The sequence below is a fragment of the Megalobrama amblycephala genome, linkage group LG13, assembly GCF_018812025.1.
Source record: "Megalobrama amblycephala isolate DHTTF-2021 linkage group LG13, ASM1881202v1, whole genome shotgun sequence".
Taxonomy (NCBI): domain Eukaryota; kingdom Metazoa; phylum Chordata; class Actinopteri; order Cypriniformes; family Xenocyprididae; genus Megalobrama; species Megalobrama amblycephala.
In genome coordinates this window covers 5,506,975-5,522,396 of record NC_063056.1, presented here as the reverse complement: position 1 = coordinate 5,522,396, position 15,422 = coordinate 5,506,975, and the positions used below count along the sequence as shown (strand labels likewise).

The following is a 15,422-nucleotide window of genomic DNA, read 5'->3' as shown; positions in this document are numbered from 1 at the left end:
ATATAATAATTAAACTTTATTTACATTACACTATTTAGACATCTTTGTGCAGCTAACATATCCCCTAAACCTAACCATTTGTCAATATAAAACAATATAAAACAGGATATAACAAGAAGATGCAACAAGTCACAATTTATTTTAAAATTACTTTTGAGACCAAATTATTGATTTGTGTGAGGAACAAACCCAAAAGCGATTATCGTCTCCAATCTCCACCGTCTCGTAACACTCGAATCGCAAAAACACTCAAATACTGCTGTCTGAAGAAGTGTTACCTCAGCTTTGATTGTGAAATGGCATTGGCTTTGGTGCGTCTCATGAACGATAGTTTGGTTTTATCTTCTGAATGAGTTATGCTGTGATCATTTTCAGTGGGTAAAACAAAGATACTGTATCAGAAGACTTAGAATGCAACACATGTCTTTTGTAATACTTTTATTCTGCTCTTTGGTCCGTTTTTGCAATAAATACATGTAACTACTGTATATACTTTTATCTGCCTGTTACAATATTTTATATTGTTGAGAAGTGTTTAAGTTTAGGGCAGGGGTGGAGTTAGGTGCTCAAAGACATCTACACTATATTGCCAGAAGTTTTGGGACGCCTGTCTTTACGTGCACATGAACTTTAATGACATCACATTCGTAGGGTTTAATATGGAGTTGGCCCACCCTTTGCAGCTATAACAGCTTCAACTCTTCTGGGAAGGCTTTCCACAAGGTTTAGGAGTGTGTTTATGGGAATTTTTGACCATTCTTCTAGAAGCGCATTTGTGAGGTCAGGCAGTGATGTTGGCGAGAAGGCCTGGCTCACAGTCTCCGCTCTAATTCATCCCAAAGGTGTTCTGTCGGGTTGAGGTCAGGACTCTGTGCAGGCCAGTCAAGTTCCTCCACACCAAACTCACTCATCCATGTCTTTATGGACCTTGCTTTGTGCACTGGTGCGCAGTTGTGTTGGAACAGGAAGGGGCCATCCCCAAACTGTTCCCACAAAGTTGGGAGCATGAAATTGTCCAAAATGTCTTGGTATGCTGAAGCATTAAGAGTTCCTTCGACTGGAACTAAGGGGCCAAGCCCAACCCCTGAAAAACAACCCCACACCATAATCCCCCTCCACCAAACTTTACACTTGACACAATGCAGTCAGGCAAGAACCGTTCTCCCGGCAAACCCAGACTCGTCCATCAGATTGCCAGACAGAGAAGCGTGATTGGTCACTCCAGAGAACATGTCTCCACTGCTCTAGAGTCCAGTGACGGTGTGCTTTACACCACTGCATCCGATGCTTTGCATTGCATTGGTGATGTAAGGTTTGGATACAGCTGCTCGGCCATGGAAACCCATACCATGAAGCTCTCTACACACTGTTCTTGAGCTAATCTGAAGGCCACACAAAGTTTGGAGGTCTGTAGCTATTGACTCTACAGAAAGTTGGCGACTTCTGCGCACTGTGCTCCTCAGCATGCTCTGACTCTGCTCTGTGATTTTATGTGGCCTACCACTTCATGGCTGAGCTGCTGTTGTTCCCAATTGTTTCCACTTTGTTATGATACCACTAACAGTTGACTGTGGAATATTTAGTATTGAGGAAATTTCACAAATGGACTTATTGCTTGAATTCACTGAGCTCCTGAGAGCAACCCGTTCTTTCACAAATGTTCGTAGAAGCAGTCTGCATGCCTAGGTTCTTGATTTTATACACCTGTGGCCATGGAAGTGATTGGAACACCTGAATTCAATGATTTGGAGGGTGTCCCAATACTTTTGGCAATATAGTGTATGAAAGTCTAAAAAAAAAAAAAAAAAAAAAAAAAAATTATAATATATATATATATATATATATATATATATATATATATATATATATATATATATATATATATATATATATATATATATATAAATCATTTCTACATTTACAAATGCAAGCAAAGAATTAAATGTGTCTTTAACACATAAGGCAAGTAATTGAAAGCAATGAAGTTCCTAGTTTGTCAATATAGTGACACCTAAGGGTGACGCTAAAGGCGCTTGACCATGCTTTAGTTTGACACCTTGTGAGTGAGAATGTGTTGATATAGATACAAAGATTTGAAACAGAGCAATAAATAAATAAAACTCCACATGCCCGACACAATTATTAATCATTAAAAATTGGTAGCAGACCAGTTCCCTCGCACCTTAAGTGTTATAGATCCTTCACAAATACCCAATTTCCCAGGAATCTGCTTATTGACACTTTTTTTCTATCTGTAACAATGTAAATGGAAATATAGACTCTTTTGCAGAGGATAAAGCTGCACCTCAGCATCAGCACTATTTTCCATCATGGGTCAAGCCCTGAAACTCTTCACAGAGAGTTGAGGGGAAAAAAACTGCCAGAAGACAGATGTTTTGTCTCCTTAATTGGGGGCAAATATGCTGGGGAAACAACAGAAACTGAGGCAAGCATTTCAACCAAGCTATCTGCCTGATATCAATGCACATGTGCTTCAAAGAGAAGTTTTTTTTTTATTCATTAGCATTCTTCTTTTCCACTGGCAGGCATTTCAGCTTAAGCAATGCAGACGAGAGGTACCGATGTCAGCTTAGCTGAAGGTGGGCAATTAAAAATTCCATCAAATGAAGTGATGGGTAAAAAAAAAAAAAAAAAAAAAAACTTTCACTTATTAGCTGCAAAGATAAAATAAAAAAAATATATATATGAACAGTCACATATAGAAGGTAGTAAGAAGAGCCTTACTATTGTCACTGAAACTCATCATTATTCTGCTGGATCTGTCTGTACCCTTTAACACTGTAAATCACCAGGTGCTCCTGTCTACATACAGTGGACATTATAGGAAGAGCACTTGGCTGGCTGAAATCCTACCTCATAGCAGAGCATGTGAGCAAGGTGAAAAAAAGTACACTTCTATAATATACTTAAAGTGCTCTATTCTATTTTCCTGCTCTAATTTTGTACTTAAATATACTAAAAATTCTTCTTTAGTACTTCTTAAGATAATCTTAAGAACATCTACACTGTTAGCCCGGATAAGTTGAATTTACTTAAAAAATTTGAGGAAACTGGTTGCCCTAAAAAAATTAAGTAATGATTAAGTAATGTGAACTTAATAATTCGAGTTCATTTAACTTAAAATGTTTTGTAATATTAATTACTTTGTAGTTATTACAACTAGTATATTTAAGTTCAATGTACTAAGCAAGTTAACTTGCCACCAATCAAAATTCATCCATGCCTCCCATCATGCATTGCTGCATGAATAAATTATGAGCTGAATTGTCTTAGTAATTTTCTTTATTCTCACTATTTAAATTTTGCTGTTTTTCTGTGACTTTTTAGTAGCTTGTTTTCTAATGTTCAGAGTTGATCTGTTTATCAGAACATGCTGCTTGTCACCGTCGTTGAGATTCACAGGCTGATTCTTGATGTCTGTGTGTGCCTAAAAATATATATATATATATATTTTTTTTGTGATAAGGACAACTTTAAAAAAAAAAATTGTATTGTAGAAGTTGATCCTCCGCTGTAGAATCACAGTGCTGCTGTAATCAATAATGTAAATCTAACTCAGAGATTGGGCTCTAAATGAGTTTAGTGATTCAGATGAAATAATGATTATGTGAAAACATAACCAACATCACCTGATCATCTTTTAACTTTGCTTGTCTGGTTGGTTTTAATACAGTTAAAACTGCCCAAACAAAATCTAATATTAAAAAGTCAAGGGTCAAGAGCTCAACTAAAACAAACACTGACCCTCGATGATGGTAACTTAAAAATTGTGATTTTCTCCTTGGGTGAAAAACTATAAGGTAAATGTTAGGAAAAAATGTCTGTAGAACAGCCAAAACAAATGTTCCAACTGCTCATCAACAGCTCCTTGAATTCATACACACCACGACAAAATGGCGTCATTACCTGCCGCAAACCAGTGTGAAGGAGGCGTGGCCAGGAGAAAAACTTAATAATTTAAGTGCATTTAACTTACATTTATTAACACATTCAAATACACCCACAAATTAGTAGAATATACTTATATTTTATAAGTAATGCAACCAAACTTAAATATTTTAAGTATATTGTAATTATATTTTTTAAGTAAATATAAAATCCGGGCTAAGAGTGTAAGTGTACTCAACTGTGCTATTTTGAGACACCATGAAATATGAACTAAAATGTGCTTTTAATATACCATCTCAAATTTACTATAAGTAGTATATAAATACATTTTTTAAATACAGAGATAGTATATTAAAAGCACATTTTAGTTCATATTTCATGGTGTCTCAAAATAGCACAGTTGAGTACACTTAGATGTTCTTAAGATGATCTTAAGAAGTACTAAAGAAGAATTTTTAGTATATTAAGTACAAAATTAGTGCAAGAAAATAGTGTTTTGACACAATCTGCATTGTAAAAAGCGCTATATAAATAAAGGTGACTTGACTTGACACTAAGTACATTATAGAAATGTACTTTTTTTTTTTTTTCACCTGGGGATGCTGTGCTCAATATTCTGCTCTATGCCAGTGCGCTCGGCCCAAGCGAATGCTCCACTTATGTACCGCTCAAAGGGTAAAACGATGTTCACTCCTATTTAAGCTGTTCATCTCTGTCCAGGATGCTAACATTTCTTTACTGATTAGGTTGTCGGTTAATATGGAAGACACACGTAACGATGTTTGTTTTTAATACACTTCACCAAACCCACACTACAAAAGAATCAAAGAATCGTGTAAAACCCAGTAAACCTTGAGATTATTACATTAGTACAAAATATAGATAATAGATGATTGACATTAAAGCAAAATATATGGATATGAGAGCATATGTATAAAACGGAATCAAACAACAAGCAGAGCCGCGCACAAAGGTACAAAAACTGCTGTGCAACAAATAAAATGCCGACCCCATGTGAACTGGGGTCTCGAGCACTCAATGTGCACGACCGCCCACATCGTGATGACGTCATTTTTGCCGCATGCACATTCTCGCTCTTGCGGAGACGGAGAGTATAAACCAGGTATACAACTGCATAAACAGTATACCACTGCAAAGGTATTTTAAACTTCGCTGTGAGTTTAGCACAAAATGAATCTTTGAAAGAGAGTGTGGAGAAACTGAGTTAGCAATTTCCTCATCTTCATTCTTAATTGTAATGTTTACTGTGCGTTTACCATTATGTATAAGGTTCACAACTTCATTAAAGGTGCCATCGAACGTTTTTTTACAAGATGTAATATAAGTCTAAGGTGTCCCCTGAATGTGTCTGAAGTTGCAGCTCAAAATAGCCCATAGATTTTTTTTAATTAATTCTTTTAACTGCCTGTTTCGAGGCATAATTAGAAATGTGCCGATTCAGGCTGCGGCCCCTTTAATTGCTCGTGCTCTCCGCCCCCTCCCGAGCCCTCGACTCTATCATTGCATAAACAAAGTTCACACAGCTAATATAACCCTCAAAATAGATCTTTACAAAGTGTTTGTCATGCAGCATGTCTAATCGCGTAAGTATGGTATTTATTTGGATGTTTACATTTGATTCTGAATGAGTTTGATAGTGCTCCGTGGCTAACGGCTAATGCTACACTGTTGGAGAGATTTATAAAGAATGAAGTTGTGTTTATGCATTATACAGACTGCAAGTGTTTAAAAATGAAAATAGCGACGGCTCTCGTCTCCGTGAATACAGTAATAAACGATGGTAACTTTAACCACATTTAACAGTACATTAGCAACATGCTAATGAAACATTTAGAAAGTTTACAAATATCACTAAAAATATCATGATATCATGGATCATGTCAGATATTATTGCTCCATCTGCCATTTTTCGCTATTGTTCTTGCTTGCTTACCTAGTCTGATGATTCAGCTGTGCACAGATCCAGACGTTAATACTGGCTGCCCTTGTGTAATGCCTTGAACATGGGCTGGCATATGCAAATATTGGGGGCGTACATATTAATGATCCCGACTGTGTAACAGTCGGTGTTATGTTGAGATTCGCCTGTTCTTCGGAGGTCTTTAAAAAAAAAGAGATATTTAAAAGGAGGAGGAAACAATGGTGTTTGAGACTCGCTGTATGTCATTTCCATGTACTGAACTCTTGTTATTCAACTATGCCGAGGTAAATTAAATTTTCAATTCGATGGCACCTTTAAAACAATATCTGAACTCCATATCCTTAGACCTATTTCTTATTTCACATATTCTCGAAGCAGCATATCAAAAAGGTCATTCTGAGCTGAGCGAGAGGCCCTGCGTGGACTGAGCGAGTGGAACGAAATCTTCAGAAGGGCGCTTTCCGCTCCGGAGGAAATATTACCACACTGCTCCCACTCTGCCCCGTTCACATGCTCTGCCTCATAGCCAGATATTTCAGAGTACTTTGGTAGCAAGAGGTGTCTAAGAGACATCAATTAACCACTGGAGTACCTCAGGGTTCGGTGTTTGGCCCTTTCCTTTTCTCGTAATATGCATTACATTGATAGGACTTATCATCCAGGAACAGCTTTTTGTTTTCCCATCAGCCAAGCAATTTAACAATTTAACCCAAATTCCTCCTTTACCTAAATCATTTAACAACAAGAACAAAACATCACTAAACTCTCTTTATAGAGTGCTGCAGGGATGATGTATTTGTCATCACGTCGAACAGATAAACTCATCTAAACACTAGTAACTTTTATAGTTTATAAATCACACTCTTGCAAACTATTCTAACTCAAACTTTCAGGGAAACTTTTTTTGAAATAAAGACTGAAAGTTTACGTTTAGCTTTTTACTTCTACCAAATATATTTATGCTTCAAAATTCATAAAAGTTAAGTCCATTTGTTAAGATTATCATGATGAACAAAACGTGTAAGAATAATAAAGTCTTAATGATTTTTAGTATAAACCAAAAGCCAGTGGAAAAATCCTATTGGGTTTTTTTGTCCAGAGGGTGATGCTAACTTACAGATTGGCCTACAAAAATACATCATCACTGCAGAGCTCTATTTCATTTACTGTCACACCTACAGTACATTGCTATGCTAGTCTGAACTTTTCTAGGCAATTTTTGGACTTTGTATTGTGTTTCTCATTAATGTCTCAAGGATGAATAGCTTGATGAACTATAATGACTAAGCAGTCTAGTATGACTAAGTATGTGACCTGATATGAGTTCATGCAGCGCAGGAATGCAGGCAGCCTGAAGGTGCTGGACATCAGAAGCTTCTGGAGCTCCTCACATGAGCCCTGAGGGAGGGGCAGAGGGTGCACGCTAATGTCCTTCTCCCAGACATCCACAACACTAGAAAGAGAGAAAGAAAAACAGAAGATAAAAGAGAGAGGGAGGGAGGGAGGGAGGGAGGGGGGTTCCTGTCTTTCCCTACTCTGACTGAGATTTCTCTGAATTCCCTGAATCTTTTTGCAGTCTCAAATTTGCCCTGTTTAGTAAATCAGACCCTTAGTTTTCAATTTTTCTTTGTCAGGTGGCACACAGCATGGGTCTGGTCCATTGAGTGTTTCTGCTCAGGCTTCTGAAGACTGACCAATAAAAATAGGTTTTGCTCAGCTAGAACAAAAATTTGAAGGAACATTAACTGAAGGTGAAAACAGAAAGCTTTACTACCTCTGTGCAATAACTCTGCACCCCCAGGAGCAGCTGGACCCTAAATTATATTAATCTGACAGTTTGAATTTTTAATCATGTCACAGCAATCTGTCAATACGCAGCACTGAAGACAGGCCGAGCGAGGGGCACGGCAGCAGAGAAGCGGAGAGACTTATGTCCTGACACACATTATGGTGATGATCTATTCAGGACATTTCATTGACATTTACCCATCTGTGCTGTAATTCCACAGAAAGCGCACACGCAGCTCTTAAAGTGGAAATGCTGGAAAAGCCCAGAGAGAGAAGCATCATGCAAAACTACAATCAGGGAACCAAACACGCTTTTTGGAGGATGTTGGTATATTACATAACTAATTTTCAACAGATGTAATATAAGTCTCTGGTGTCCCCAGTATGTGTTTGTGAAGTTTCTTTTTTATTGTTTATAACTGACACCATTTTAAAAATCTGACACCATTCAGAAAACACACTCTACAAACTGTCACAGATGCTGGCCAGGTCGTCATTGTAAATGAGAACTGGTTCTCAATTGACTCACCTGGTTAAATAAAGGTTAATATAATATATAGACGATGAGTTTAGACAGCTCTGTTGATTATAATGGGAGCAATTTAGTTTTGTTGTGTTGTGATGAACTGCTGACATAAATTAGATGTTTTTCGCCCTACCGCGGTACTTCTGCCAACGTCACGCGTGACCTTTCCAACATGATTATGTAATGTGTGACGCATCACAGAGCAGTGCAAGATGAGCATTTGTGGTAAAATATATATTATTTTTTTTTAAGAAAATGACTGATTGTTTCACTAGATAAGACCCTTATTCCTCGTCTGGGAACATGTAGAGCTCTTTGAAGCTGCACTGAAACTGTAATTTGGACCTTCAACCCGTTGAACCCCAGTGAAGTCCACTATATGGAGAATAATCCTGGAATGTTTTCCTCAAAAACCTTCATTTCTCTTTTACTGAAGAAAGAAAGACAAACATCTTGGATGACATGGGGGTGAGTAAATTATCAGGAAATTTTAATTCTGAAGTGAACTAATCCTTTAAGAATCGATATCGTTTTATAAAAATGAGAATTGATTAAAATCGAGAAATCGATCCTTTTTACCCAGCCAAAATTAACTTTTTACCCACAAATTAAGATATTTTTGTTGAAATCTGATGGCTCAGTGAGGCCTGCATAGGGAGCAATGACATTTCCTCTCTCAAGATCCATAAAGGTACTAAAAACATATTTAAATCAGTTCATGGGAATACAGTGGTTCAATATTAATATTATAAAGCGACGAGAATATTTTTGGTGCGCCAAAAATAAATAAATAAATAATGACTTATTTAGTGACGGCCTATTTCAAAACACTGCTTCAGTAAGCATCAGAGCACAAATGAATCAGTGTATCGAATCATGATTCGAATCGCGTGTCAAACCGCCAAACTGCTGAAATCACGTGACTTTGGCGCTCCGAACCGCTGATTCATAACGCTGATTCATAACGCTCCGAAGCTTCCTGAAGCGTTATTTTGGGTTTTTTTCGGCGCGCCAAAAATATTCTCGTCACTTTATAATATTAATATTGAACCACTGTACACACATGAACTGATTTAAATATGTTTTTAGTACCTTTATGGATCTTGAGAGAGGAAGTGTCATTGCTCCCTATGGAGGCCTCATGGAGCCATCGGATTTCAACTAAAATATCTTAATTTGTGTTCCGAAGATGAACGAAGGTCTTACGGGTGTGGAACGGCATGAGGGTGAGTAATAAATGACAGAATTTTCATTTTTGGGTGAACTAACCCTTTAAGACCATTTAAAAGCTGGATTATACAGTATACTGTTACCATGACATAAAAAAATCCCATAAACATGTCATGTAAAAACTGTAGTTAGTCTTTTTAATGTCAGTCAGTCATATGCTGTCTAAGTAAGCGGTTCTTGGCTGCAATGTGGACCAGACATTATGTGGATAGTCAAAAGTCTGGTTCCTGAGAGACTATCCTCTAATTAGCATAACGGCTCAGGGCCTGTATACGAGCTCCATGAATCATGTCTGATCCCACCACCTCTACATACAGCGAGGAGGAGACATGCTCAAATGCAACTCTTAGCGTTGGGTAGGAAAATAGGCAGAATTAATGTACACTTAGAAAGAAAGGAGAGCGAGACGAGGTAAGAGTGTAGAGAGTCGTGACGACCTTCTGGTGTCAGAGAGACAATGAAGTGCAGAATGCCACCCACAATTCCTCTGTGATTCACTCGCTGATTCCAGCACATCTTTGGCTCCTCAAGCTCTTACAAAGGGAACATTTAACATTTGAAGAAGGATGAGAATAACTGCCGATTTCTCTGAGCTTGCGGATTTACAGTATATTTTTGGCTACTAGCTGTCATATTTTTACAGTGGTATTCCTTTCAGTTTATTACTAATTTGTTTTTAAACTATTAATTGATTATTTTGTGATATCGAAATCACAATTATTAATGTTAATTAATACTGCCATGCAAAGGCAAAATGCAGTAACTGCACATTTTGTTCAAACTTCATGATTCAAATAGTGTCTGTTTTTACATGTAATTTTTACATTTACATTAAAACATTTTTGTGTGGGGCAGTTGCACGTCATAGTGTTTATGTAGCTAAACAAGTTGAGAAATATTTCTTATTTACTTGTGTTATACATCAGTAAATCAAGACTACAGAGTCAACGTCACTTTGGTTCTATTAGCAGCATGATTAAAAATTACAAAATCTGAATAAAATATAAACATGGAAACAAGTAAAGAGCAGCCTCTTTCAGTCCCGTGGATGTTTTTAAATTGTGGTTGAACATTTTTGTGTGCATTATTTAGATAACATGCTTTCTGTATGACATCCCAAACTCTCTGATGCTGAAACTGAGCAGAGCGTGTTAAAAGTTTCTGCGACTATATAAAGTGCGTGAAAGTTAAATAAGGCAAGTATTGTTTATTTTGTGATTGGGTGTTGGTTGGTAACCCTATAAAGCCTATCATATTTGATACACACATTTCTAAGGCCTCTAAATGATCAAAACTTTGCACAATCTACTACATGCCTTCTGTCATCTGATTGAATCATTTGTCTTTTTACTGTGAAATCTTTACTGATTTTTATAAAGTAAATGTAAGATTAACTTTTATATTGTTAGCAATATTTCAAGATGAACACTTACTGGACTGAAGCACCTAAGGTTTACTTGATTATCCATAGAGACGGAGCACATTTAGGCCACGCCCAATGGGAGGAAACAATCCAACCCTCTCCATTGACTTTGTATTGCGTGAAGCTGCCTCCTTGGCATTTCTTGCTTCTAACAAAAGCCAGAACCATGTCTAAAAGCTGCTGTGTGACGGGGTGTGCAGCAAACAAGCTAAAAAAACCCAGAACAAAGTTTTTATCAGCTTCTGAACCATAAAAGCCAGCCTTTACACAGACAAAATTGGATACAGGCAATAAGAAGTGAAGCATCAGCAGGACGAATGGGTAAATGGTGGGAACCTGACAGCCAGTATGTCTCAGTGTGCCTACGTGTGCAGTAAACATTTTGTCACTGGTAAGTCAAATATCCAAATGTCAGTTTTATATATTATATTTCCTGTTGCCGATTAGGTTCCCCTCCAGTGGGCGTAGTTCTCAGAGTAATGTGACATGTTGCACTCTGTCTCAATTGCCTGTATCCACTTTTGTGTCATTAAACACTCGTTTTTTGGGGTCAGCAGCTTAAAAACTTAGTTCTGGGTTGTTTAGTTTGTTTGCTGTACACCCTTTTAGACATGGTTTTGTTTTTTATTATATGTCAGAAATGACTTGGAGGCAGCTTCACGCAATACAAAGTCAATGGAGAGGGTTGGATTGTTTTCCCCTCCCGGTGGGCGTGGTTTTCAGATTATGATTCGTGTTGCTCTGTCTCTATACACCATTTAGAAAAATCATGTTCAAATCAAATACGATCCATCTGGCTGTTGAGGACGGCTTATTTGTTCATCTCTCAATCATTGTATTGTATTGCATTATATGTTTGAAACTACAGAGCTTTGATCATAAAACTAAGCATTTAAAACACACCTATTATGCAAAATCCACTTTTACATGATGTTTGGACATAAATGTGTGTTGGCAGTGTGTGAACACAACCATCCTACAATGATAAAAATCCACAAACTCCATTTTTTTTTTACATCCCCATTTAACCAAAGCAGTCTCATTAGACATGCTGTTTTGATTCTCTGAGCAGTGTGACATCACACTGCTCAGGCTCCGCCCACAGCTGCTGACTGACAGTCCTGCATTACCATAGTTTCAGCCCTCAATGAGTTGTATGTTGTCCGTCATTTTCTATGCGCTCTAGCATCTTTACTGACAACAACATCTTGTAAGCAATCCTGCTGTTTGATGTAAGAGTGAACATAGGGGTCTTCATTTTCTCCCAACATCTGAGCCACTGAAGACTCTGTGGATTAATTTTATTTTTGAAGGTAATGTGCCGCAAAATATACCTAAATTCGTTTATGTCTCCACAAATCGTTACACTCCAGACTGCTTTGTAAATGAGGGTCAGTACAGAGGGACAACACAAAACACAGGATTTGCTATGTTGTTACTCAAGGATGGATCAGTACCAACTGTTGGTGATCCAGCTTATAGTCTCCAGAGTGATACTGGATACAGCAGCAATGAAGGAGAGAACACACTTCATTACAGTCCATCAAAAAAAAAGAATAAGGTCTGTATATATTTGTTTACTGTTAGATGTAACGAGTGTATTTGTGTAATTCGCTGTTTATGTTGATGATAATGCAAGGGAGAGAGAGTGTTTATGAATAAGACTTTAATGCGCACTTCTTGTACTGTGTTTTATTAAGCTCTTACTGTGATTTTCTGGAGTGAAAACGGATGCTTCATCTTTTGTGTGAAGTACAATAGTCTACATAAAAATCATCAGTAAAGTTTTGGCCATCATTCGGATGGGGTCTGCTACAACAGGCTTTACTAATAGTGGATAAAAAGAAGATGACAACATAATTTATAACCGTAATTAAACTATTTCTATCAGCATATATTCTCTGGCTCTGTAGGCATCATCGTCTGACTCAGGTTTGAACTGAACACCATTACTGACCGTTTCTGACATTTTTAGTGCATGAGATTGTCCTGTTTGTTTGTTGCATGTGCTCTTGAAACTTTGCTTCCTCTTGAAACTTTGCTTCTTCTTGAAAGGAAGCCAGGAGCAGCAGCTCATTAGCAATTAAAGGGACACACACACAAAAAAAAATGGTGTGTTTTTGCTCACCCCCAAAATTGGCCATTTTAACATGGAAATGATTTGATCTGTGGGGTATTTTGAGCTAAAACTTCACATACACACTCTGGAGACAGAGACTTATTTTACATCTTGTAAAAAGGAGCATAATAGGTGCCCTTCAAATATAATCTTACTAAGACATTATTGGCAGATATAGAGTGAAAACTGATATTTATATGATTTTATGCAAGTAGTCTGCTATACTGTTACAAAGATCTCATTGATTTACATTACAAGATATCAGGATTGCATCTTTCTTTTTGGCTGTATGCATATTTTTGCTTAGTTTGGGCCTCTGAATAAAATTTATGTGTTTTTTTTCCTTGAGTATGAGCTCCATATTCTCAATATTTCATATATAAGCCATAAAGCCTGATGTATTAAATATGATACTCAAAAAACAAACAAACAAACAAACAACAAAAACAAAAAACACATGCAATATTTTTTAGATAAAAAAAAGAAACAAAATGTTTTGTCTAAAGGTTCAATACACTCTTCCATTTCAAAACATTTGATTTGTCTTACTATTTTTTTTTTTTTTATATTTCAGGCTTTACACGGTTAATCAGTATTTTGGATTCCCAATAAAAATATCTAAACATTAAAAAATTCATGTGAGAATTGTCTAAGGCATTAAGACTAGTTTTCACAGAATATATCTTGTCTATATTTCTTTGCATTAGCAGATGTTTTTCTTGTTTTAAACATAAAAGTAACAAACTCGTGATGTTTATTTTATGTCATGCTAATGTTGTTTACCAAGGTTTAAAAGTGCCCTTAACATGTGGTCTACAAAGATGTTAACACAGGGTGCATCTTTTTTAAATTAGTCAAGAAAACACCATATGTCATTTCATCTACATCAGAGATGAGGTGGAATCTGATTAAATATGGACATTAATATGAAGAAAATGAACAGATGTCAGGGTGAACTGATGACTTACTCTTTGAGTTTGCTGTCAGAGCAGAGGACGTAGAGCACTTTGACTGCTTGAACAGCCTGGCATGACTGATGCTTTCTGGGATGAACGTCACCTGCGGAGATGAAGCTGTCGCCCCTCGCTGCTGCGTCAGGAAATGAGGCGACCAGAGTGTCCGTGTTCAGAAGCCACAGCTGATAATTAAAAGAGAAAAGTAATTACCTGAAGGTCGGATATAAAGGGGACATATCATGTAAAAAGGCTCCTAGCTGATTTTGACGTACTATGCAGACATACTGTAATAATAGACATTCGAAGGAAACTCCAGTAAGTTGGAGTTTTTTTTGTTGCAAGAAACACTGAATAACACTGTAAGTTGACTTTACACATTAACCAAAATGAAAAGTTTTGTACATATATGACATTTAATGTCCATACCAAAATCACAGCTTTGCCATCTGGTGTTTGGATGGAAAAGCGAAATATACTCTGTGCAGATGACAGCTCGACCAGTCTTGAAGCTAGAGTTTGCTCCAAGAATCGCTGTCTGTAGGAGACACAATAAAAAGAGCTTTGACTGAATATGATCTACACATGACAACAAAATGAATAAATCCAATTAACTCACTAACCTTACTGAATTTGGCTTGGTCTCCAAACTGAGCTGTGCTATATCACACTCTCTGTCTTCATGTGGCTTTACTAATATTTCAGTTATGTAAAACTTCAGCACCTCTGAAACACAAAGGAGGGTAAAATATATTAAACACAGAATATTACACATTATCAACAGCTGGAGGTGTAAGATTATAAGAGATTACCTCTCAAATAATACCTGCACCTTCAACATTTCATAGAAACAGAGTTTTCTTGTCATAAAGAACAAAGTTATAATATAATTCTGAGCTCAAGTATTGTCTTCCAGGCCAAATATTGAAAACTATTTTCAGAATGGAATTAAGCCATAAGGCCAAAGTATACTTCACTTTTTATGCATACGCGAGGGTTAGCATAGAGTGCCCGTGACGAGAATTTCGTCACCCGAAGAGTACGCGCATACTGTACGCTCGGCGCCGGATTTTTGTGTTCGCCAGTCGCACATGCGCATTTAAGTTTTTTTTGCAGCAATTCGTTTATCCACAAGGTGGCAACCATGGGGGCGTCGATTCACATGGTAGTCTAAGAAAGACTGGATAAACAGAATAGAACAGTGTGGTGAGAAATCGGCTGCGTCCGAAAACTGGAAATGCTGCCTTCCGAGGACACATTTCAAGGTAGTAAGGCATCAAGGCAGCAAGACAGCTACCTAGGTTTTCGGACGCAGCCATCGAGTCCCCCAAGAATCGGGTCTTCTTTAGGATCCCAGGTGATCCCATTGGTTCAACGGACTTTTAATAGGTAGTATTTTTAGCGCCTGATTATAATTCCTGCAAAAGAAAATGACCATTAATGTCTTTTATATTACACGGTTCATATACTAGAATATAACTGAAGATATAGGTTGTGAAATCAAGCATTTCTCATTCTTACTGTTTTTTTTA

The 15,422-nt window shown here is 37.2% G+C and overlaps 1 protein-coding gene across 2 annotated transcripts in view; it reads right to left on the bottom strand.

Annotated features, from left to right (window-relative positions):
• The window catches only part of ube3d (ubiquitin protein ligase E3D), a 32,333-nt gene that overhangs the window by 2,991 nt on the left and 13,920 nt on the right, over nt 1-15,422 (bottom strand). For both annotated transcript variants that reach the window (XM_048151825.1, XM_048151826.1), the window contains exons 6-9: nt 14,514-14,616; nt 14,320-14,428; nt 13,906-14,075; nt 7,166-7,304 (exon numbers count right to left, since the gene is read on the bottom strand). In XM_048151825.1, the coding sequence (XP_048007782.1) occupies nt 7,166-7,304; nt 13,906-14,075; nt 14,320-14,428; nt 14,514-14,616 (521 nt within the window). The remainder of the gene's footprint in view (nt 1-7,165; nt 7,305-13,905; nt 14,076-14,319; nt 14,429-14,513; nt 14,617-15,422) is intronic.